This window comes from Podarcis liolepis, assembly GCF_965112155.1.
Source record: "Podarcis liolepis genome assembly, chromosome: 2".
NCBI classification, from domain to species: Eukaryota; Metazoa; Chordata; class Lepidosauria; order Squamata; family Lacertidae; genus Podarcis; species Podarcis liolepis.
In genome coordinates this window covers 39,176,682-39,200,078 of record NC_139555.1, presented here as the reverse complement: position 1 = coordinate 39,200,078, position 23,397 = coordinate 39,176,682, and the positions used below count along the sequence as shown (strand labels likewise).

General features: G+C 40.1%; 1 protein-coding gene across 3 annotated transcripts in view; it reads left to right on the top strand.

The window, feature by feature from the left end:
• Positions 1 to 23,397, top strand: part of B3GNTL1 (UDP-GlcNAc:betaGal beta-1,3-N-acetylglucosaminyltransferase like 1) — a 173,835-nt gene that overhangs the window by 13,642 nt on the left and 136,796 nt on the right. For all 3 annotated transcript variants that reach the window (XM_083487654.1, XM_083487655.1, XM_083487653.1), the window contains exon 5: positions 3,643 to 3,708. In XM_083487654.1, the coding sequence (XP_083343780.1) occupies positions 3,643 to 3,708 (66 nt within the window). The remainder of the gene's footprint in view (positions 1 to 3,642; positions 3,709 to 23,397) is intronic.

Genomic DNA, 23,397 nt, shown 5'->3' with positions numbered 1-23,397 from the left:
TAATTTTGTGGCTGCTGTCACCATCTGCAGCGATCATGGAGCCCAAGAAAGTAAAATCTCTCACTACCTCCATTTCTTCCCCTTCTATTTGCCAGGAGGTGATGGGACCAGTGGCCATGATCTTCGTTTTTTTGATGTTGAGCTTCAGACCATATTTTGCGCTCTCCTCTTTCACCCTCAATAAAAGGTTCTTTAATTCCTCCTCACTTTCTGCCATCAAGGTTGTGTCATCTGCATATCTGAGGTTGTTGATATTTCTTCCAGCAATCTTAATTCCGGCTATGTATTCATCCAGCCCAGCCTTTCGCATGATGAATTCTGCATATAAGCAGGGAGACAATATACAACCTTGCCATATATACAGCCTTGCCGTACTCCTTTCCCAATTTTGAACCAATCAGTTGTTCCATATCCAGTTCTAACTGTAGCTTCTTGTCCCACATAGAGATTTCTCAGGAGACAGATGAGGTGATCAGGCACTCCCATTTCTTTAAGAACTTGCCATAGTTTGCTGTGGTCGACACAGTCAAAGGCTTTTGCATAGTCAATGAAGCAGAAGTAGATGTCTTTCTGGAACTCTCTAGCTTTCTCCATAATCCAGCGCATGTTTGCAATTTGGTCTCTGGTTCCTCTGCCTCTTCTAAATCCAGCTTGCACTTCTGGGAGTTCTCGGTCCACATACTGCTTGAGCCTTCCTTGTAGAATTTTAAGCATAACCTTGCTAGCGTGTGAAATGAGTGCAATTGTGCGGTAGTTGGAGCATTCTTTGGCAAAGTATAAAAAGCAATGAAGTCCCTCGTATAAAAGAAAAATCCAGTTGTATCCAGTTGCATACAGCAAGCTAAGGTATTGCATCTTTTCCAGTAGTTCCCCCGCAAATAAAATCATGGAGGGCACGATAGCAAAAACAACTGCAATGTGTAATCCTACTTCCTACTTGATTCAAGATGAGCTATTCATTCATGATTGCATTTATATCCCACCTACGTCTCCAAGGAGCTCAAGTAGCATACACTCCCCCCCCCCCGCATTTAATCACCACAACCACCCTGTGAGGTGGGTTAGGCAGTGACTTGTCCAAGTTCATCTAGTGTGCTTTGTTAACTGAGTGGGAATTTGAACTCTGGTTTCCAGGTCCTGGTTTGCACTCAAACCAGTACAGCACACTGGCTCTCAGTAGTAGGAAAACAAACAGGAAGTATAATGAAGAAGTTATAGCTTGTCTTTATGTAGTTTATCTATAAGAGCCAAGCAAAGCAGACACAGAAATATTCCTAAGCAGTTAAAAAATTGAAATTGCTTCAGTTAGAGGTGGAATATTGTGGAAGGGGTTGAAAAAGGGGGGGGGGGGAATATGCCTAGAGAACTTCAGCAAGGGAAACCCCCCAAAATCTAACTGGCCGTGATAGCATCCCACAGCTTCTAAAACGTATATCAGTTTATAGCTGTGTTGTATTGATTTCAACTATTAGCATAATTGAATAAGAGCAATCTGATGATTACATTTTAGGTTAGTGATTATAAAGTAGTTCATTTCTTCTAAACTAATGCTGCAAAAAGATGCACTAATTCTGTTGTATGCCTACTTTATTCATGCCAATGCAATTCATGTTATGTACTTCTGTAGCAATATGCTATCTAGGTGTATGCTCAGTTGACCATTTTCTTCCTGACATGTCTTTGAAAAAAACATTATGCTCTAGTTAGAAACTTGACAAATGTATGAAAAAAGTCTTATGACTCTTGTCACCAGGTTTCTACAACTGATAAGTTTACTTTCAAGTTTTTTGTTTTACCTTGAGGTAGATTAATTGTATGTAGCTACTGGCACAGATTTGTTTCCCAACCTTGTCATCATTTTTGGATAAACTGTAGTGTTAGGGTGGCTTCAAGTTCCTAGAACAGGGAGAGGGAACTAGTTGCTGAGTCTTGGACCAAGGGCTCCTTAATGTTCCCAATTGCAGCTCTTAATCCTTGTGATCCCCTGACTATGACCTTAATTGCTTTCCCCACAAGCAAAGCACTCTACCCCCTTGCTCAAACGGCAGTGGCAGCAGGGGTTTTAGGAGAGTTCTCCCCTTTATGCTCTTCAAATATTTGCCCATGTGCAAGCTGGGACAGAGGCAAATAGGAGTGAACGGCTGCAACGTGTTAATGGGAGACTTGTTAGAAACTTCATAGGTGCTATGGGGGGCACAGGGCAGAAGGGTGTTTTGTTTAGTTGGGTTTTAAAAAAATTAGGCAGCTTATGTGGGTAGTCTCTGTCCAAGGTGGCTTACAACAATAAAAATTATAAAATAACAACAACCACAAAACTATCAACAGACCCCGGAGAATAGCCAATAAAAAAGCTTTCGCAGCAAATTAAAACACTTCCCACAGCAGTAGCAAACCACAATCCAGGACATAAAGCATCAATCACCAATTAGGCCATTGGAAAAGTTACGTCTTTAGGGAAAGGCTTGAAGCGTGGGAGCCTGTCGAAGATCCACTCGCATGGCGTTCAGAAGACGTAAGGTTACCAAGCTTGCTGATCTGTGAGATGGACACACATAGAAGGCCTCTCTTGTGCATCTGAATGTGTGGGTAGGCTGATATGGGTACAAGAGGTCTATCGAATATCCTGGGCCTAATTTTTTAAAGCTTGAAACCAGACCCATTCCACAAGGTGGTAGACTTAAGTGGTTGAATTCTGGACTATACCAGTTCACCATAGCTTTGCTCACTAATCTTTTAGTTTAACAAACTGAAAAACAATGTGTAGCAGCACTCATAAAAATAACCTCCCGCCTACAGGCTGAAGAAGTACAGTCAAGAATTTGACCCTCTTGGCCTGCCACCATATACTCGAAACTTGTAGAATCAGTAGATCATGTCTGATTCTTGAGGCTCGTAATAAGATGATGGCTCTGAAGGGGTCTAGAGGAGCCCTTATGCTCAGCCAATACCACTGGCTCTTCAGCCTCAGTTCAAAATATGGCTTCTTGAATGAGTTGTTAATATGATGATCAGTCTATATGCTGGCGTTGATATAATTTACAAATACCTAAACAGGCAGATACGAGTGGGTTCAAATGGCTACAATATAGTATAGTCAGTGGTTTCAGTGATACTTTGGTTCAAATCCTAATGAGGCCTTTCTTTTAGCCTTAGTTCCCCAAGTATAAAATCAGAAGCATAACCATCTCCCTCACATAACTCTTGCTAGAGTTGCTAGGAAAATGATTTTAAAGTTATTTACACATCAATATACATAAATAGCAAGACATAGTAATAGTATATTTTTGAACACTTAGGCTCTGCCGTGGGTAGGAAATTCTGAAATGTGGTTTGGTTTATTGTATAAAATGGTAACAGTTTCACTTTTGGTCTACTGTAAAAAGTCTGGATTTTCCCTTCTAGTTCTAATTTATGTTAATTTTCTTTTGGGGGCTAAATTTACTACTCTGGTAGCCATGCATAAACTATTGAAATAAAGTGGTATCTGGAATCCCTCCAGTAGTTACAGCCAATTGTGTATTTTATAGTTTTGTACTTGGGCTAGTAAAGTGACCAGTTAATCTGGCAACCATCTCTAGTTATTGTTTGAGAACAGTGGTGGGCCCTCTTTCACATATAGTTACAGTGTGCCATTTATTACAGGATGATGTGATGATGCCCCAGAGAATAAGACTGCAGTGGGAAGCTGCTATTCAGCATCCAGAAAGTGTGAGTATTTCTCTTTGTCATTTTCTTTTAACAGTGAGGCATGCAGCTTGTTTTAACAGGAAGGCTTGGGAAATGTTACAGTGGTTTTGATTGTAATTGGTGCTCCTTAATCTAGCAAATTTTAAGGAAATGTTTCTGGAAGTTTTTACTCAAGTACCTTATTTGTTTGTTTATATTCCATGAAAATTCTATATGTGACCTGATTTAAAAGCTTTATCTATTGCAAAAATGTGATAAATTAAACAAGTAAATGACCACTGTAGTTAATGAAAACAGAATTAATGACTCATCCATCGATTAACTTTGTGAAAATGCGAACAGATTAAAACGATAGTAACAATTGGGTTGTATCCAGCAGTGTCACTCAGCTGTGACGGTGAGGCTTCCATAAGACAAAAGTGGCAGGTTGCAAATTTCAGCCATTCTCTCCTGCCCTGCATCCCCTAAACCTGTATCAGATGGTTGAGTGACCCAGAATATATCGCTTAAACTGCTTTGTGAATTAACACTGTTAAGTACCTAATTATAATTGTCTATAATTTTCTGTATTTTGTTTCCTTCTCATCTCACTTTTTATACCCCCATGCATATATGTACCTGCAATGTAGAATAACTCCTTAATTCATGTGATGCTTTCTGCAAAGGCAAGTTGGACGCTTCAGACGTTCTATAACTTTCCTTCATTGTTGACACAAAGCTGCTTTTTGGAGGAGTCTTCACTCTTGAAGGGATGGTGTACAGCACACATAAGCAAACTCGGCCCTCCAGATTCTTTGGGACTACAACTCCCATCATCCCTGTCCACCAGTCCTGTTAGCTAGGGATGATGGGAGTTGTAGTCCCCAAACATCTGGAGGGCCGAGTTTGCCTATGCCTGGTGTACAGTCAGAACACCTCTAGAGCTGGATTAGGAAAAGATAAAAGAGAAGCATTTTTATTGCTGAGGGGAAAGGTAGTAATGGCTAAGTAGACCCACCTACTAATGTTGAATAAGTTTTACAGTATTAAAGGTCCATATTTGGTAGACTGAAATTGTCCTACAAAAGCATCCTTGATAAAGAGGTAGCACTGTAAAAAGGAGTGTTCTTTTGCTTCTGTTTTTTTAAAGGACCCACCTCTTGTCTATAACATATTATAAACTGATTTTAATATGTAAATGGCTGTAATGCCTCCTGGGACAGGTGGTGAAGGGGCGTGTCAGAAATTGAAATTGAATGTGGAATAAAAGATTACCTATAAGCCAGGAGGTTGCACAAGGGTTAGATATTGTTAGCCTGCAACTTAACTACCCTGCTGCACTGGTTCTGCTATGGCTATCAAATTGCTGCTTTGCTTAGGCATATGAAAGGAAGTGGTTCTGAAGAACTTATTTTGCTATTGCATGGCTCATGTGAGGGAAAGCAACGTTGCATTTAATTTTTGTTTTCAGTTTCATAGTTTTAAAATAACTACTAAGTGAAATTGCTTGGCACTTGTTTCATTCTTGATGTGATGCTCTGTTAAAAAAACCCCAAAACCATAAGGGAAAGATGTGAAGCCATAAGGGGTTGGGGCCAGATGTATAATAATCATTTTCTTTGAACTAGAATGAAAACAACAAAAGTGGAATGGCTTGAGTCTAATTTTTAGGCATTAATCCATGCCACAAGATTACCATACATAATTTGGCAAGCAGCCTTGTTAGAGAGGCCCACAGATGACAAAGCTTCAAAAATAGTCTAATGGGCGCAATTTTTTCTTGCTAGTAAAATATAGATCTTATAGTTGATATGTATGAGCTCATATTCTGCCCAGTCTGATTTCACTTGTTTGGACATGTTGCATAATAGTGAGATGTTACTGGGGATGGAAATTGAACAAATGCATGGTTTTTTCATGACCCTGCAGGTGTCTTCGACTGTGGTTGCTGATAAATCAGCGGTATGTGTGTTTGGTTTGGGCAGGCAATTCATTGCTGATCTGTGCCTTTGCTTTCTTTTGCTGGGTGTGCCATGTTTTTCTTTATCTTCTTTCGTTTGTTGCTCTGTTTTCACTGTTCTCTACTTCAGCATTCATTCTATTAATATAAAGCTGGGGTAGGTAAGTATAGTTGCATGAGCAATGACAATATACTTCCTCTTTGGCCTGTTTAGGAAGCTGAACTACTGGGAGGGTTACAGTTCTCTTACCACAGTTTTCTGTTGCAAGACTGAGGAGTCATATGATGTTATGTCATTCAGAGGCAGCATTACACAGTGGAACAAGGCGCAACAGATTTGTGCAATGGATCCTTCTGCTTCATCAGCAATGTGTACGAAAATGATCCTTACATTTTGGCTGTTTGCTTTATTGGATGGGAGGTTTAATAACATACGAACTCAGCAAAGTCTGTATTTCTGAGTTTGGCCAGATTGAGGATGTCTCTCATTACCGATGTAGTTTCCCCTTACGTGAGCACCCTAGGCACACATTCCTTACTTGTATCTTCCAGTATGTGTCAAACAGACCCACCCTGGACATGATATGTACTTTGCTTGCAGACAAAGACTTGCTGATCATCAAAGTAGCAAAGAAAATACAAGGCACAGTGGTACCTCGGGTTACATAGGCTTCAGGTTACATACGCTTCAGGTTGCACACTCTGCTAACCCAGAAATAGTGCTTCAGGTTAAGAACTTTGCTTCAGGATAAGAACAGAAATCGTGCTCCGGCAGTGGTGCTTCAGGTTAAGAACAGATTCAGGTGAAGTACAGACCTCCGGAACAAATTAAGTACTTAACCCGAGGTACTACTGTAAATTCCAAAAAGCTTTGGGATGGGGGTGGGGGATTCAGATTGTGATTGTGATTGTATTTATAGCATCTTTATAATTTATTGTAGAAGAGTAATGTGTGATTTACATGGAGAAGAGTATTATTTTTCTGTTTCCTTTTGTGTATATATGTTAAATAAGGGACGTGGGTGGCGCTGTGGGTTAAACCACAGAGCCTAGGACTTGCCAGTCAGAAGGTCAGCGGTTCGAATCCCTCCAAGGGGTGAGCTCCCGTTGCTCGGTCCCTGCTCCTGCCAACCTAGCAGTTCGAAAGCACCTCAAAGTGCAAGTAGATAAATAGGTACCACTCTGGCGGGAAGGTAAACGGTGTTTCCGTGTGCTGCTCTGGTTCGCCAGAAGTGGCTTAGTCATGCTGGCCACATGACCCGGAAGCTGTATGCCGGCTCCCTCAGCCAATAAAGCGAGATGAGCGCCGCAACCCCAGAGTCGGTCACGACTGGACCTAATGGTCAGGGGTCCCTTTACCTTTACCTTTCATATAAGTTAAATACGTCAAAAGTATTTTTGTTTTTAAATCATACAGCTGTAGAGTCGAAAGGGACCCTGAGAATCATCTAGTCCTACCCCCTGCAATGTAGGAATCTCAAATAAAGCATCCATGACAGATAGCCATCCAACCTCTGCTTAAAAACCTCCGAGGAAGGCGAGTCCTTCTGAGGGAGCCCATTTCACCGTCAAACAACCCTGAATGTCAGAAAGTTCTTCCTGATGTTTAGTCGGAATGCCCTTTCTTGTAACTTGAAGCCATCAGTTCAGGTCCTACCCTCCGGAGCGGTAGAAAACAAGTTTACTCTAACTTCCATGTGACAGCCCTTATCGTGGTAGCCTGTGGCTTTAAACAATAGAGTTTCATTCATGAAAAGCAGAGTATAGAGGGAAAGAGAGCTGGTTTGAAGTGCTTTTTATTTGCTGATTGAGTGTATGGTGTACACTCTGCTTTTGAAGTTTGTTCCTGCCATCCATTCTTTATACTTTGTGCCGGCCCGATAGGCAGATATTGATAAACATTCTTAGCTCAATCAAACTTGGTTTTGCTACTACTGAGCTAAAATGGTTTGGTTAGTGTTGCAAAATTGTTTAACGTTACATAATCTCATTCATTAGCCTTGTGTTCAGAAAGCTCTCTGTCAGTTTGGGATTTTTGCTGCCCAACTCTCTAGTTCGCAAGTGTCCCAGTTGTACATATGTGCCTAATTTTTTTTTACCTTGTTTTCTAACTGATTGCGCTATTCTGCATAATGAATTTGCAGTAGTCAGGTTTTTTTCCATATATAATCCGTTAAGGAAATTATTGAAAAATAAGTTTATCTGAGCTTTGCGCAGTGGCAGTATCGTAGCCAATGAGGTTAATCCGAGGCGCGATTATTGCTAATTGAAAACTTTTCCCAATACCCCGCCATGACGACTTGAAATATAGTCGGCAATGGCAATTTTTGACAGTCTCTACGGAGACTGAATTTTCTGGTTTAAAAATAGATTAATGTAGTTTCTCTTTAGTTGCGAGTTTTGCGGTGTAAGAAGATGTAGTGCTCTTTAATTATCAATATAGTATTGCTTGCTGTTTAGTGTGCTAGTTTGTGCTTTAGGTTTAAAGTTGAAGCTGGGTTTTCTTAAGAAAAAAGTTTTGTAAAATCCTGAAAAAAAAGTCAAAATAAAAAAATTCCTTCCAGTAGAAAAAAAAAATAAGTTTATCTAGTTTTAAGCAGATTGTACCTATTTATGTGGAAACACAGTTTTTCCACTTGCACAATATGGATATTGGAAATGAGTTTTCTATACAACAAAGTGTAATAAAGCTGAAGTACTGTAAAGTTCGTTTTACTACGTTCATCTGTTCTATTGTTCCACTGTACAGTTGTCTGATGACTTCCTAATTTTGGGGTGTCAAAAAAGCAATGTGCAAGACCACTTCCTCCCCTTAATTTCTTTTAAAGCTTTGCCTGTGATCCTCGATTTTCCAACACCCATCAGCCTCAGATAGCATGGCTATTGGTTAGGAAAGGTGATAGTTGTAGTCCAAAGCATTTGGAAGGTACCAGTGTGGGGAAGGCTGTACTAAATTATAGTTTACTACAGGGGTCAGCTAACTTTTTCAGCAGGGGGTCGGTCTACTATCCATCAGACCTTGTGGGAGGCCAGACTATATTTTGGAAAAAAATATATGAAAGAATTCCTGTGCCCCACAAATAACCCAGAGATGCATTTTAAATAAAAGCACACATTCTACCCATGTAAAAACACCAGGCAGGCCCCACAAATAACCCAGAGATGCATTTTAAATAAAAGGACACCTTCTACTCATGTAAAAACACGCTGATTCCCGGACCTTCCGCGGGCCAGCTTTAGAAGGGGATTGGGCCGGATATGGCCCGGGGGCCTTAGTTTGCCTACCCATGGTTCACTATTATAAGAATGAGCCTAAACAACCATTGGGCTGTGTTCTAGCAGGGCCACAAGATGGAGTTCAGAAGCTTTTGCTTCCATTTTTTTATCAACTGTAGCTTGATGTGTCATTTGAACTCAACAGTTTGTTAACTGTGATTTATCTTAAGCATGGTTTGTTTGAAACTACTGTTTAAGCTTTGGATGTAGAATTAACTGTGGTTCAATTGGAAGTTTAAAACCTGATCTCCTTGAAGGAGATGGGAGAGGAGAATATGAAAGCTTGAGGTTTGTGTAGGTTCGTTTCCATCTTGCTAAAACTATGGTTTTAGTTGGAATCCGGCCATTGTCACTGCTAGTTTTAAATGGTTACAAATTCAACAGTCTCTTGTTCTGTAAGTTTTGGTGAATCTGCTACAGCGTAAGGAAAAATCCTGTTCTACATCCTTGACTTTTTTCTTTGTCTCCTTTTCACAAGAGGGTTTGGTTTGAATAACCTTCTAGACCTTTTCCCTTTTGTAATTACAAGTCTGCACCAGCATTTGGGCCATGCTGCCATCCCATCAGACAACAATATGAGGAGGTTTTCTTTTTGCAAACACATGCCATTTAGAAATAAAACATCTATTGTGACAAGGCTTTCTGAGTAAGGCAAGGTCTAAAGTAGTATTTTTCCTTGGAGTTGATATGCACCGGAAACACTTTTGTCTCTGTAAGAATGTATTTAAGCAGACCTGGGCATGTTTTGACAGGCAAAAAATAAAGGCCCAATAAAGAATATGAATACTATGAAAAACTGAAAAAGTTCCTTGATAATTAGTGGTAATCCCATTTCTTGTTAATGCAGGATGAACAGAGAAATACAGACTATTACAGCAAGGTTTGGATTGTAGAGGCCAAACATAGATGTATCTTTTTACACACAAAAAAAAGGAAAGAGAAGAAAATGATTGAAGACCTCTTTGTTAGCACTGTTTCCATTTTTATTTATTTAGTCAATATAATGCATACAAATTGAACATGGATGCAGCAGTGTTTGCTTCTGAGATGGAAGTAGGTATGCTAAGATCAGTTTCTTATAGCCTTGTGGCTCCGCAGGTAGCTGCTTCACACCTCCATGTATACAGAACATGTGACTGAAAATTGTAACATAGGAATATTCACATATCTGAAGGAGCTGCTCATGCATATAAATACCTGTATACCTGAAGGAGTCTATAGCTCAGCCTGGACACTGAGGTCCTCCTCCGAGGGTCTTCTGATGGTTCCCTCACTCTGAGAAGTGAAGTTATAGGGAACAAGGCAGAAGGCCTTTTCGGCAGTGGTGACCTCCCTGTGGAATGCCCTCCCAGCAATGTCAAGGGGATAAAGAACTACATAACTTTTAGAAGACATCTGAAGGCAGCCCTGTATCAGAAAGTTTTTAATGTTGGATATTTACTATGTTTTTATATGCACTGTAAGCTGCCCATAGTGGCTAGGGAAACCCCGCCAGATGGGCGGGGTATAATTCATAATAAAAAATATTATTAAATGTAAAAGAAATAGAATTTTTTTAAAAAAATCAGAATCCGTTATTAACTTTCTGATGGCACCATCTGCATGTTTGACTAAGTGGTAGATGGAAGATCTGCCTTTCCTGCTAATACTGCTGAAGAGTTGCTAACTTGATACATTACACATAGGCTGTGTTATCTTGGCCAACTTATAAACAAGTCTTGTGGCCCCACACATAGCAGCTTCAGCCCTCCCATTACATGAGGATTAAGTCTGAAGTATTCGGTTAAGTATAGCATTATGAAGTAGATAACTATGGTTAATGGCTTTGGAACAAGCAGGGTATGCAGAGCCAGGATGACTCCATATCCTGGCTTGTTCTGAAGATGTTAACCATGGTTTCTCAGTTTGAATGGCCTGTTTGTGTAGTAGTCAAGAGTGAAGTAGTTGCATGTGAGTGCACAAGGCTCATTCGTATCTCAGCTTATTGCTCTCTACAGTCTTTAAACCCAATTTTCATAACAGATGTGAAAGGAGATCCATCAAGCAATATCATCAATCTGGCCTCAAGGTTGACTGATATGAAAATCAGTAGAGAAGCTGATAAATACTATTGGATTCTATTTTGGATCTTTGATTTAATATATTGCTGCAATGTTTATGGCTTCTAAAAACTTGGAGTCTTGTATATCAGGGAATTCATCTTTCTGCAGCTACAACTGTGCCATCTGCGCACAAGAGCAAGGGATCAGCTGACTTGCAGGAATCCCAAGGTCTTCATGTATGCAAAGATTTTTAGGGGGGAAATCTAAGAGTAGAAACCAAAAAATGACCCAATGGTGATTGAGCATACCTTGTAGTCATAAAATGTGGCTGACTGTTGGAGGGAGAGACAAATCAGAAAGGGTGTGGAATGCAATGGAGTAATCTAGTACAGTGGTACTTCAGGTTACAAACACTTCAGGTTACAAACATTTCAGGTTACAGACTCCGCTAACCCGGAAATAGTACCTCGGGTTAAGAACTTTACCTCAGGATGAGAAAAGAAATTGTGTGCTGGCGTTGCGGTGGCAGTGGGAGGCCCCATTAGCTAAAGTGGTACCTCAGGTGAATAACTGTTTCAGGTTAAGAACGGACCTCCGGAACAATTTAATTTCGTAATCAGAGGTACAACTGTAAAAGGAATGACTGGCTGTCTGGGACCCTGAACAGAAGCGGGCTACACTGCAACATTGTTTTGCAAGTCAAACATGCTGCATGTATATTCCAGAAACACCAAGATTTGATGTGCATTGCATTTTATTTTAAATAATGACTGGAAAAGTCTGCTAGTTGCAATTTAAATCTTCAGAATAATGTTCTGTAGCTTTAGTTCAGAAAAATAATATCTTAAAATCTGTTTAATTTCAAGCATTCATGAAGTTTGAGGGATAGAACTGCCAAATGTAATGCTTTCAGTATAACAAACAGATGTTCTGGGAGTGATGCACAAACAAACTGTATATAAAATAGAATGTGTACCCTTTTAAAACTCTTGACAATAGAACACCTGGAATGGATGTCTGTACTAGGATTCTGAGATCCTGAACCTGCAAGATGGTCTTGGTGTGAAAAACTGCCATGATACTGTTGGAATTATTTTAGTGTCTCCCTTGGCACCTAAGCCCCTGGAAAGATCATTTAATAGACACACACTTGGCTGAAAGAGCAGTACTGGAAAAAATGTAAGAATGACTGAAGCAGTACTGGAAAAAATGTAAGAATCCCAAGTAGTGTGAAGGAAATGGGCACACAAAAATCTCTGTATTGGAAAAAGGGTAGTTTATTGATGCTGGAAGTGCAATGCTTATGGCAGCTTTCATTAATTGGGTGTTTCCACATAAATCCATTGAACCATGCTTGAATTTAGCGGTGTGTTTGTTTTTCATTAAGCTAGGCCTGTAGATTGGTTTTTTTTTTTAATTTGGTGTTTCTGAAAAACCACAATGGATTTTCAAAGCTAGTTGTAGTTCAGGACTGTTCTAAATTTTAATGAAACGTCACAAATGAAAACCATCCCTTCTGATACAACTTTGTAATTAAATTTATATCCAGTATGGCCTCCACATGCCAATAACCACATCTAACAACGGTTCTGTTTCTACAGCGCTATAGTCCTAGATTCATAGTATACAGCTGAATAGATTCTGTATTATATTCTCATGCATAAAACTGGGGCTGGAGTTACTAAATGTTAAAAAGATCATTTTCTCTTCCTCATGTATCGGGCAACTAGCCATGGGCATTGCATGAGATGTGATATCTTTTATGGAACCCATATGTATGTTTACTGTTGGCACGTTTCTGCTAAAGCAGTACAAAAAAACAAAATCCTAGCCCCAGCTTTCTAGCCAAATAGTTTCCCCTTTGTAGTGGTTATTTATGGGTTTCTTGTTTCATCAGCTTCTAGGACTTTTCATCACTAAGAACTGCACTGGAATCATGCCAGGGGCCTGAGGATTCCATTTAATCTGCATAAGTGAAAGTTTCATAAGCCTTTGAATTGACCTGATTCCTAGTTAGCTGTTTGCTTGTTTTTGCCTCCATATAATGACTAATCTGCCCCCTGCAAGTTTGGTAGGGAGACATGCATCCTCCATTTGACCCAAAGTTTCTCCTGTAGTTGTGAGACAAAAACGGTAATCAGAAAATGATTGTGGACAAAGTAAGCATTCAACTTGCAGTAGCATTGATCTGCAGATGGGGGACATAATGAAATCTGCCCCATTTATTACCATGAAGTTTGAATATATCAGGAAGGGCTTTTTATTCCTCAGATGTTGGCTCAAGCAAGTTTTGTCCTTCGTGAATGAAAAGAGTTGGAAGAATGTTAAGCCATAGCCACAGGAAAAAGGTGACTAGGGAGAGGGCAGGCTGAGAATTTCATAGAGAGAACATATAGTCTTAAATATTGAGGGGGGATATTACTGTGTTTGCAATAACTACTGTTTTCTATAATTAATTAATGATTGCAGTTGCCATGCCTCCTGTAGCCTCTGCACCATAGAATTGGGATTGTTGAGCAGAATTGGGAGTTCTGAGCAGATAGCAAACGACTGTTGATAAATTTCAGTCAACCATAGTTAGCTTATTCTGCATTTAGAGCTCAGCCATGGTTTGGGTTCCGAGCCTTGATTAGTGCAAATTAAATTCATGGTTAATGGAATGCATTTGTAAAATCCAAGCAGGATGTACGTGAACATGTTCATATGTATCCTCTCAAGGAGCAGCAATTTAGGTACCTGTGCAAAAATTTTGGCAATAAAGACTTCATCTTGGTAACTGGATGAATCACAGTGAACAGAAGTAGTTTACTCCCTATTGTTTTGGCACTGCAGAAGCTGAGTACTGTACTTTACTTTGGGGATTTCAGTGTTTCAGAAGGTAGATGTGAAAGCACACATAGATGTACTTTAGCTTTGTAACTTTGTTTTCCTGTGCCTTTTTGCAAAAGGCTATGACCTCACCCTTCATACACTGAGTGTTATTGTTTTTTTAAAAAAGATATTTGATTAAAAATTACAGGTGCAATATACAGATTATGAATTTATTCAAGTTTATAGAATGGAGGTAGGATGTCCTCTTATTAAAACCACATGTGATTATATTTTAAACCATTTATGAAAGCAAGGCTTCTCATCCATTTAAAACCTTCAAGGTAATATCCTCAGTGGTAGCAGCAGTGTTAAGTTTGCCATGTTCTCCACATAGACCTGAGGCGTAGGAAATCGTTTCAAAGCCAGGTCTCTCCTGGAGTCTTGGAGCTGTTCAGATACATGGCTTTGGCTCAGCCCCATCTCTACAGCAGTCATTAACTATAATCATGAACACATGAAAACATGACTTTTCTTCAAAGGAAAATGAGAGAGGGCAGCTTGTTGGTGAAATTTTAGAACTTCCTTCTAATTTTCCTTTTGTTTTTACCTGCGGCAGCACTTCTGAAACTCATTTAATTTGCATTCCATCATAATCTAATACAGCTTGTTCCATTCCAACTTACTGTGGAATGCCTTTAACATATTACTTTATGCTGTTCCTTTGAAAATTTGTTGTTTCAGGTTCCTCTCGACTTCCTTTGAATGGCAACATTTTGTGTTCTACACGTGCGATGTGTTAAGTTATAAAAGGGGGGGGGGAATGTTCCTTAGTATCAATAAAATTCAGTGGAATTCAGTAACTGAACTTGTGGGTTTATATACCAAGGTTTGCTGCAAGCACTATTTATGTATACTGAAGTATTCCTTGAGTGGTATTTTATACAGATTTGGGCAGCTTATTTGAATGCAGAGATGAATTATGTTTATTACAGGCTTGTGACTGTCTCTTTGCCTCAAGCCAGTATAAATCGCCTTCAAGTAGAGAAAATGAGTTTGTCTCAGTTTCTTATTTTTCTAGTTTTAATTTCAGTTCTCCACATTTTGAAAATATAGTCTACATGAAAATTCATAATACATATGTGTGGGTTCTCCTAATACATGCATTTCGTGTCTGAGAAATTGATCTATTGCCTACTCTGGATGGGGTTGGCAGGGACGCAGGTGGTGCTGTGGTCTGTTCCACTGAACCTCTTGCCGAGCAGAAGGTTGGCAGTTCGAATCTGTACAATGAGGTGAGCTCCCATTGCTCTGTCCTAGCTTTTGCCAACCTAGCAGTTCGAAAGCATACCAGTGCAAGTAGATAAATAGTTACCGTTGCAGCGGGAAAGTAAACAGTGCTTCCATGCGTTCTGACACTCGTCACAGTGCCTTGTTGTGCCAGAAGTGGTTTAGTCATGCTGGCCACATGACCCAGAAAGCTGTCTGTGGACAAACGCCGATTCCCTCAGCCTGAAAAGCGAGATGAGCACCGCACCCCATAGTTCACAGTTTGGGGGTGCTTCTGGATTCAGCACTGTTACTGGAGGTTCAGCTAACTTCATTGGCTAGAAGAACCTTTTACCAACAATCACTGGTTCAACAGATTTTGCCATTCCTGGACCAGGAAGGCCTTGGGGTAGAGGACACCAAGAGATGTTTGAAGAGCAGCAGCTGAAGCAGCCCCGGCAGCAGCAGTCTCTTGATTAGGACCTGGGCTGTGGTCTTTTTCCATCATCCCCTTCCTCCAGCCCCCATAAGTCGCCACTGCCTTTAAAAAAGAATCCTATGTATGTGTGCATATTCACTTATTGTCTACTGCCTTAGGGGACTCTTGCCAGGTTCAAAGGCAGGTTAAAAAAAATACAAAGATACAGAAATGACCACTCATTTGCTAACGACAGCCAGAAGTGGAAAGATACCATCCCTCCACAGATTCCTAGAGGGTCAAATCTGGGATATGGCATATACAGTGGTACCTTGGCTTCCAAACTTAATCCGTTCCGGAAGTCTGTTCTTAAACCAAAACCGTTCTTGAACCGAGAAGCGCTTTCTCTAATGAGGCCTCCCACCGCCAGTGCCCTTCCACCGTTTGGATTCCGTTCTTAGTCTGAGGTAAAGTTCTCAAACCGGGACACTATTTCCGGTTTTGCAGAGTTTGTAAACCGAATCGTTCTTAAACTGGACTGTTCTTAAACCAAGGTACCACTGTATGATCAAGTTGACAGATCTGGTTAAAGTAAGAGAGGGTAGGCAAAAAGAATGTTTTTAGTGAGAGAAGGAGTTTATTTCTTATTGGAATAAGAAAATGCAAGAGTCAGTGAATCCATATTCTCTGTTGGGGGGAAATTAAAACTCTGGGGAAGGAAGTCATCATAGTGCTATGACAATTGTTCCATCAGCGCAAAAATTTCTGCTGCCACATGGAGCCATTCTCCTCTCCTCCCCCTGTGTGCTGTTCTGGGGGCTCACCTGACCCCCTCAAGCCAATTGTGGGGTGGCTTGGGGAAGAAAAACCCATTGCCCAAGTGGATACCCTTTAATGGACTTCTGCTGGCAGAACTCATTAGTTGAATCTGGCCTTCAAGAAGTACAAACTCAAGAAGTGTCAAGGAAACTAAGAAAAAAATAACTGTTTCTATTTGAATAGCAGTAGTAAAAGCAATTAGATGATTCCTGGTAAATAGTTATTGAAATGCAAATCTATAATAACATTTTAGAGCAGGCTTCCTCAACTTCGGCCCTCCAGATGTTTTTGGCCTACAACTTCCATGATCCTTAGCTATCAGGACCAGTGGTCAGGGATGCTGGGAATTGTAGTCTCAAAACATCTGGAGGGCCAAGGTTGAGGAAGCCTGCTTTAGAGATACTATGATCCAAAAACATAATGTTTTGCAGGTTGTTTATATTTATATTGTATTTAACCTTTTTTGTTGTTTTCCTAATCAATCAATCAAACATACACCCACCCACCCACCCCTTATCCCTATTCTGGAGCCTTGTGGTCCTGTGTATTTGCCATGCTTAGTGGACACAGTTTGCTGCGTTATGAGGATTTTTGGACTAACCCAGAAAAGTGTTGCTTTATGTTCTTGGCAATCCAGCACTTACTAATACCATTAGGGTATTGTATAGTTTGGGCACTGCCTGTTGGCAAGTTTGTATACTTCCATTGTGCAATAATAACTGTAAAGGAACACTTCTAAAAACAAAGTGGGAGTGACAAATAAGCCCTTTGTTCTGTTTTCAAACTTGGGGCATTTTTTTTTAAGTCCAGTGATTGCAGCAAGGCTAGACATAAAGATGTTGGAAGATGTTTAAACTGTTGGTAAGAAACTTGCTGTTAACCTTAAAGTAACCAAAGATTGTGCAAGACCTTGAAATTCAGTCCTTTGTTTGAAGCTTCTGTCTCCCTACTACTGATCTAGTGTCTATGTTCTGATATAGCTCTGTGGCTCAATGTGCTGTTCAAGCATCAGGGCTGCATATCTATGAAAGTGGATTCCATCTAACACATCTGGTCCACTGCTATTGTTTTGTCATCTGTACAATGCACACTCCTGCTTTGAAGGGGAAAAGTTCTTTCTCTCCTGTTGGCTCTGTGTGACCATTCAAAATGGGTATACTTTAAGTGGCAATGCAGGTTCTGGGAAAATATGAAAGGACCTTATATTTTTCATCTTTGAGCTTTGTTGTATGTGCATGGCTTGGGCACCAAGGGCCACGATTTCAAAGGAATTCAAGACTCCACAGTTCAGGGTCAGACTTTCAAAAGGTCTTGGATCCCCTTAGAACATCAAAGAGAGTGGGCAGGCTTTCAAATGAGTTCAGTATTTATGGAACACATCTAACAATCTGCTCTTTATTTAGGTTTTTAATTAATTTAGCCTTTCATTCTTGACAAAAAGTTAATTCCGTCTTTAGGTGCCAATTTGAAATTGTGTTGGAAATCTGGGTTTACAAGTGGAGGCTTTCTCATTTCATAGCATCTTTCTTGAGGCAACTTGATAATCACACGTGGCAGACTTGTTGCTGCATAGGGCAAGGCTTAGAACCAGTGGGTAAAAATGTCAGGGAAGATTGTTTATATTTTTAGGATGGCTTTTAAGTTGCATAAAATCCAGAACAGTAAAGCAATATGAAAGAGGTACAACAGATAGACAGTATCCTTAAAATAATTCAGTACAAGTTAAAATTCATTGGAAAAAAATAATTATATTTAAAATTCACCTGGTGAAAAAGGTAACAAGATTAGACACAAGGTAAGCCTTCCTTGGGAATGCATTCCACAGACAGGTTGCCACCACTGAGAAGGCCCTCTCCCAACTCACCATTCATCATGCTTTAAATGACAGGGTCATCTAGATATGACCTCGTTGAACAGGTAGGTTCATGTTGCTGTAGACCTGTGTGGGGAACCTGTGGATGCTCCAAGGGCTGGTAGACAATATCACCTCCAGGTAGTGTGACCAATGCTCCATGACATCTGGAGGGACACAGCTTTCCTAAACCAGGACTATATTATCCTCCAGGTATTCGGGTCCCAACTAGTGAATGGCTTTAAAAGTAAGCACCAACATTTTGAATTGTGCTTGGAAGTGGGCTGGAAGCCAGGACACCAGCAAGAGATTTTCTTCATTGCTGGGTCCCAGGTAACAGCCTAGTACAGGCTTCCTCAAACTCGGCCCTCCAGATGTTTTGAGACTACAACTCCCATCATCCCTGACCACTGGGATCATGGGAGTTGTAGGGATCATGGGAGTTGTAGGCCAAAAACAGATGCAGGGCTGAGTTTGAGGAAGCCTGGCCTAGTAGCTGTAGTTTGATTCCATTTCCTGATTAGTCTTCAAAAGCAGGCCAGTGTGCAGCACCTGGGTCTAATGTACTCAGGCATCAATAACTATGGCCAGGTTGTTCCAATCTAGGAGGGATTGCTTTTGGTTAGCTGCAAAAAAACAAAAAAACAAAAAAAACTGTCAGTGCCGCAGAAGCTACTTTGGTCTCCAGAACAAACATTGGACTTGTGAGTATTCCCTGACTGCTAATCTGATCCGTTAGGGGAGTGCATATATTCATAGCAAGTCAAACAACATGTACAGAAGTCATTCTTTGAGACATGATCTCTCTAGGTTTGAAATGGTTTGGACTGAGTTGAAGGGAGGGCAGGGAGACTGGAGAATTAAATGTGGATGAGAAAAAATATTTTTATTTGTACTTATTAAATTTGTATGCCACCCTTCATCGGAAGATCACAGGGCAATTCACAACATAAAAAATATGAGAACACAAAATACATAATAGAACAAAAAACAACCAATAGCCTCTGCCCCCACAAACACATGGTTTAAGTAGTTTGTGAACCTTGCTAATTGGCAAGTATGTAATACAAAATTAACACAATCTAAATTTTAATCTATGTGGGATATCTTGTCCTTTCAGCTGCAGAATATTTTAGGTGCAACAGGCATACATTGGAAATAGGATTTTGCTTTTAATCTTCAGTTTATAAGCTTTCTGGTAACATAGAGACAGGATATATTAAAAGGCTGCTCTTATCTTCAGGGCTCTTGCTTAATTGCCACTTCATATATTTTCTTAAACTCCCTCACAGTGTTTGTTTCATGCTTCTAACAGGAAATCAAATATTGATTTTCTGCATACTTATACAGAATGAATTTATGCAGCAGATTTGCTTTGAGAGTAATATTTCATTAAGCCAGAAACTCTCATGATTTAGCAGTATTTAAAACACTCCCTTTAGATTTTTGTTGACTTTATATCTGAAAGTAAAGGAAGAACAACAATCAAAATCACTTTGGGTTGGCTTTTGTTTGTTTTTCTGCAGCAGTGTATGAAAGAACAATTTGAAAGAGCCATTTCAGCCACGTTTTAAAGAAGAGACCAGAGGACAGAGATCTTCATATTTTGGTCCTTATTTTTCACAAGAGCCAATGGCAGTTAGAAATGAAAGACTGGGCATCAAAAACACATCAACTTTGCTGTTATAGATTAGGATGCACGTTACTTGAAATAATGGTCTGAAGAGGACCTTGTTACTGTTTATACACATGATGATGGTGATGCCAGTTTCCTCAAGAACTTCATATGCATGCATGACAGTAATGATCCACTTGTTCTGTTTTCACGTTTTTGTTTACAATATCTTTGCTCCTCTCAGCCTCCCTTTCTGCTAGCCCCATACTTTTTCCTTGTGTATATTTTCCTTCTATGCATTCTTATTTAGTTAAGCTGTGTCTGGTCATTGGTACCTGTGGCACACAGTCAAGTGCTAGTCATGTGCAGAAAGCTGAGTAGGAGGGACATCCTAGGCAGGGACTTGGCCAAGTTGTAGTACTGTCAATATAGTTCCAGTTACAGATAGGTAGCCGTGTTGGTCTGCCATAGTCAAAATAAAAAAATTCCTTCCAGTAGCACCTTAAAGACCAACTAAGTTAGTTCTTGGTATGAGCTTTCGTGTGCATGCACACTTCTTCAGATACAATATAGTGTATATTTTTATTTACAATAAATTTTTATTTACAATAAATATTTTTATTTACAATATACAATATAGTGTATATTTTTATTGACAATATAGTGTCAATATAGTGGTCAACATAGGTGCTGGGGCCCTGGTTGTGCTAGCCCTCCACGTCCCCTGGTGCTTTGTGGTTTTTAGCATCTTTGCTCAAAGTTTGGGAAAACTATGCTACTTCTCTTATGAAGCAAGACACTATGCACTTTTGTGGGTTTTGAGCATGCTGCCACATTCAGGTTGTAAGGAATCTCTCCCTCCCATTCAAATTGCTTGATTGCTTTTCTTATTAATGGAATCATTTGTGCCCAAACCTGTTGCCAGCAACCACCGTGGTTGGGCAAATTGCAGGGTCCACTGGGGTTCATGCTAGTTGCTCACGTCTTGTGTTATATATTATTACATTTTGGGTGCCTGCCTTCTCTTTTCCTCCATCTCTGATGTAGTGGGGCCCAAAGGCAGTACAGTGATACCTTGGGTTAAGTACTTAATTCGTTCCGGAGGTCCGTTCTTAACCTGAAACTCTTCTTAACCTGAAGCACCACTTTAGCTAATGGGGCCTCCTGCTGCTGCCGCACCGCCGGAGCACTACTTCTGTTCTCATCCTGAAGCAAAGTTCTTAACCCGAGGTACTATTTCTGGGTTAGCGGAGTCTGTAACCTGCAGCGTATGTAACCTGAAGCATATGTAACCCAAGGTACCACTATGGGATAATGAAAATGGCACTTGTATTGTGAACACTGTCTGGCATGTAAATAAAGGAGGGGGTGGGTGGGGGAGACTTTGTGCCTGATAGTGTGCAGAGGGCCCCTTATCTAGGATCCCCTCAAACTCAAATTAAGCCTTTCAGTTTTGCCCACTGCCATGTATTTAAAAGAAAATAATAGCAATTAATAAAAACAGTTAAAACAGAACAGCAAGAGATTATATCTTTTTTTCATCCATTCATTCTTTTAAGTAGAGGCGGTTTTAGAAAAGAAATGGAGATGTTACCTGAGATGGCATTTTTGGACATGTTCACCTCAGGTTACAGGCTACATTTGGGAAATGTGGAGTTGCTATAGATTGCTTCAAGTGCTTTCTTAAAGCAAGAGTTGCTTATATCAAATGGAGCAGAGGCCTCACTAAAGAAGAACAAGAGCATGTATATTAAACCATGAAGACTGGATGTTTTTGGCCGGAATCAAGTAAGTTGTTGCACTAGCAGAAGCCAGTGCAATGAGTCCCGCCAGCACAACAGGGCTTAATCTCCCCCCACCCCACCCCCATGCTCATCCCAAATCCGCTCAGGTGAGTTGGGACTTAAGTTTAAATTACTGACATGAGTGCAGTAGTAAACTTTTCTTTATTGACAGTGGATGTGCTTGGACTGTACTTATTGATCTCTACCAATTTCTTTCTCTTGAAAACCGCAGCAAATCAAGTTCTCATATTGGGAACAAAGCCATAGTAGAGCTCAGGATAAGGAATTATTGCTTTTTGAGGTGTTTCTTGAAGTGGGATCCAAGATGTCAATTGTTTATTGAAAGAGCAAGCTATTCTCATGGCTGTATCTTGGTATTCACAGAAAAAAGATAATTGGCTATATCATTATGTTATAAGAAGTTGAATAAAATCACTTTTTAATTGTAAGAGCACCTGGGTTTGTATTAGGAAAAAATTGCTCACGGAAGGTGTCCATTGAAAGCTCAGATTGGCTTTCTTTTTGGGGGGATGTTGTTGGACAGGATTTAAAGAAAACTTTGAACAGTTATAGCAGACCTAAGTTATAAGCATGTTTATTCAGACTCGCTGCGCTCAATCAGCTTTACTCCCTGGTGTGTTCAGGAGCGTACTGTTGAAAGTGTTTTCACAGCGATTCCCTCTCTACAGGTAACCAAGGGAACTGTTACTCTGGGAAGTGTATGGCATGGGTCTGGTGAGATGTTTAAAAGAATTTTCAGCACCCTCACTAAATTACAATGCGCAGATTTGTTTGGGGGAGATCATACCAGTTAAAATGAGTTCTGTAGTGTAGTGTTTGGTAGTGCAGATAGGCCCTTTGTTTTGGCATAGTGAATTTTGCTTTCTGAAGCCCAGGTGATCCTTTAGTCTTCCTTTTGTACCCAAACCCTGTGCTTACACTGAAATGGATGCTTTAGAAATGTTACTTTCTTCTGAACTATTCTGCCATATCGGCAGGAATACTTGGGCTGAAGTCGTTGAGATTAGAATCTCCTAAATCCTGGTTAATCTATTTCAACTGGGTCATTGATTGGACTGCTAGTATATTTACCCCAGAGTATTGTGCATATCAGAGGCAGCTTTAACCTGGTGCCTCTTCATTATATAGTGTTTCAAGGGTCTGAACATAGCTAAAACCTGGTTGCTTTGCATTACTGCTTTTCACAACTTGGGGTGGAACAGCTAACATTCTGCTCTAATTGGAAACCTGGCCATAAGAAAGCCAGTATTAAGACTAATCTGTCACCTCCTGGCAGCTGTTCATTAATTTATATTTGTGTAGCTTTGGCCGGGTCAGTCTGCTTTGTGTACAGAAGCTAAGCTTTCTTATCTTTTTGTTATGGAATTCCTTTCAAACAGGCAGAGCTGTGTTTGCCCAGCACTTCGCATCTTTTCCCACCTACTTCTTCCAGTTGTCCCACCCCCACCACACTTAGTTCTTGTCGTGTACTTTAAAGCTTATTTTGTAAATCCTATGAAGTGAAAGAGTCTGAGAGCGCATGTATATATCCACACACATGTGCATGTGCACATGCACACACATTCTTTGTCAAATCAATATGAAATGCTCAGTTCTTAAACAAAAAGCAAGCTATCTACCATTAGTTTTGGATGGGCTTCCCCCAATTTTGCAGTAACACAAAGGCTTGCTCCCTATGAATTATTAGGAAGAGATGCACCCCAGGGGTCTTTGTGAATGGAAACATTAGTGAGCAGTCATGATAGAAACATTTAAAAACTGCTGCTCAAGCATGGAAATTTGATTTGCGTACTTAACAAACTACATCCCCCACTATACATGTAAGTGTTGTGACCAGACAGTTGATTGAACTTCAGTTTATATTATT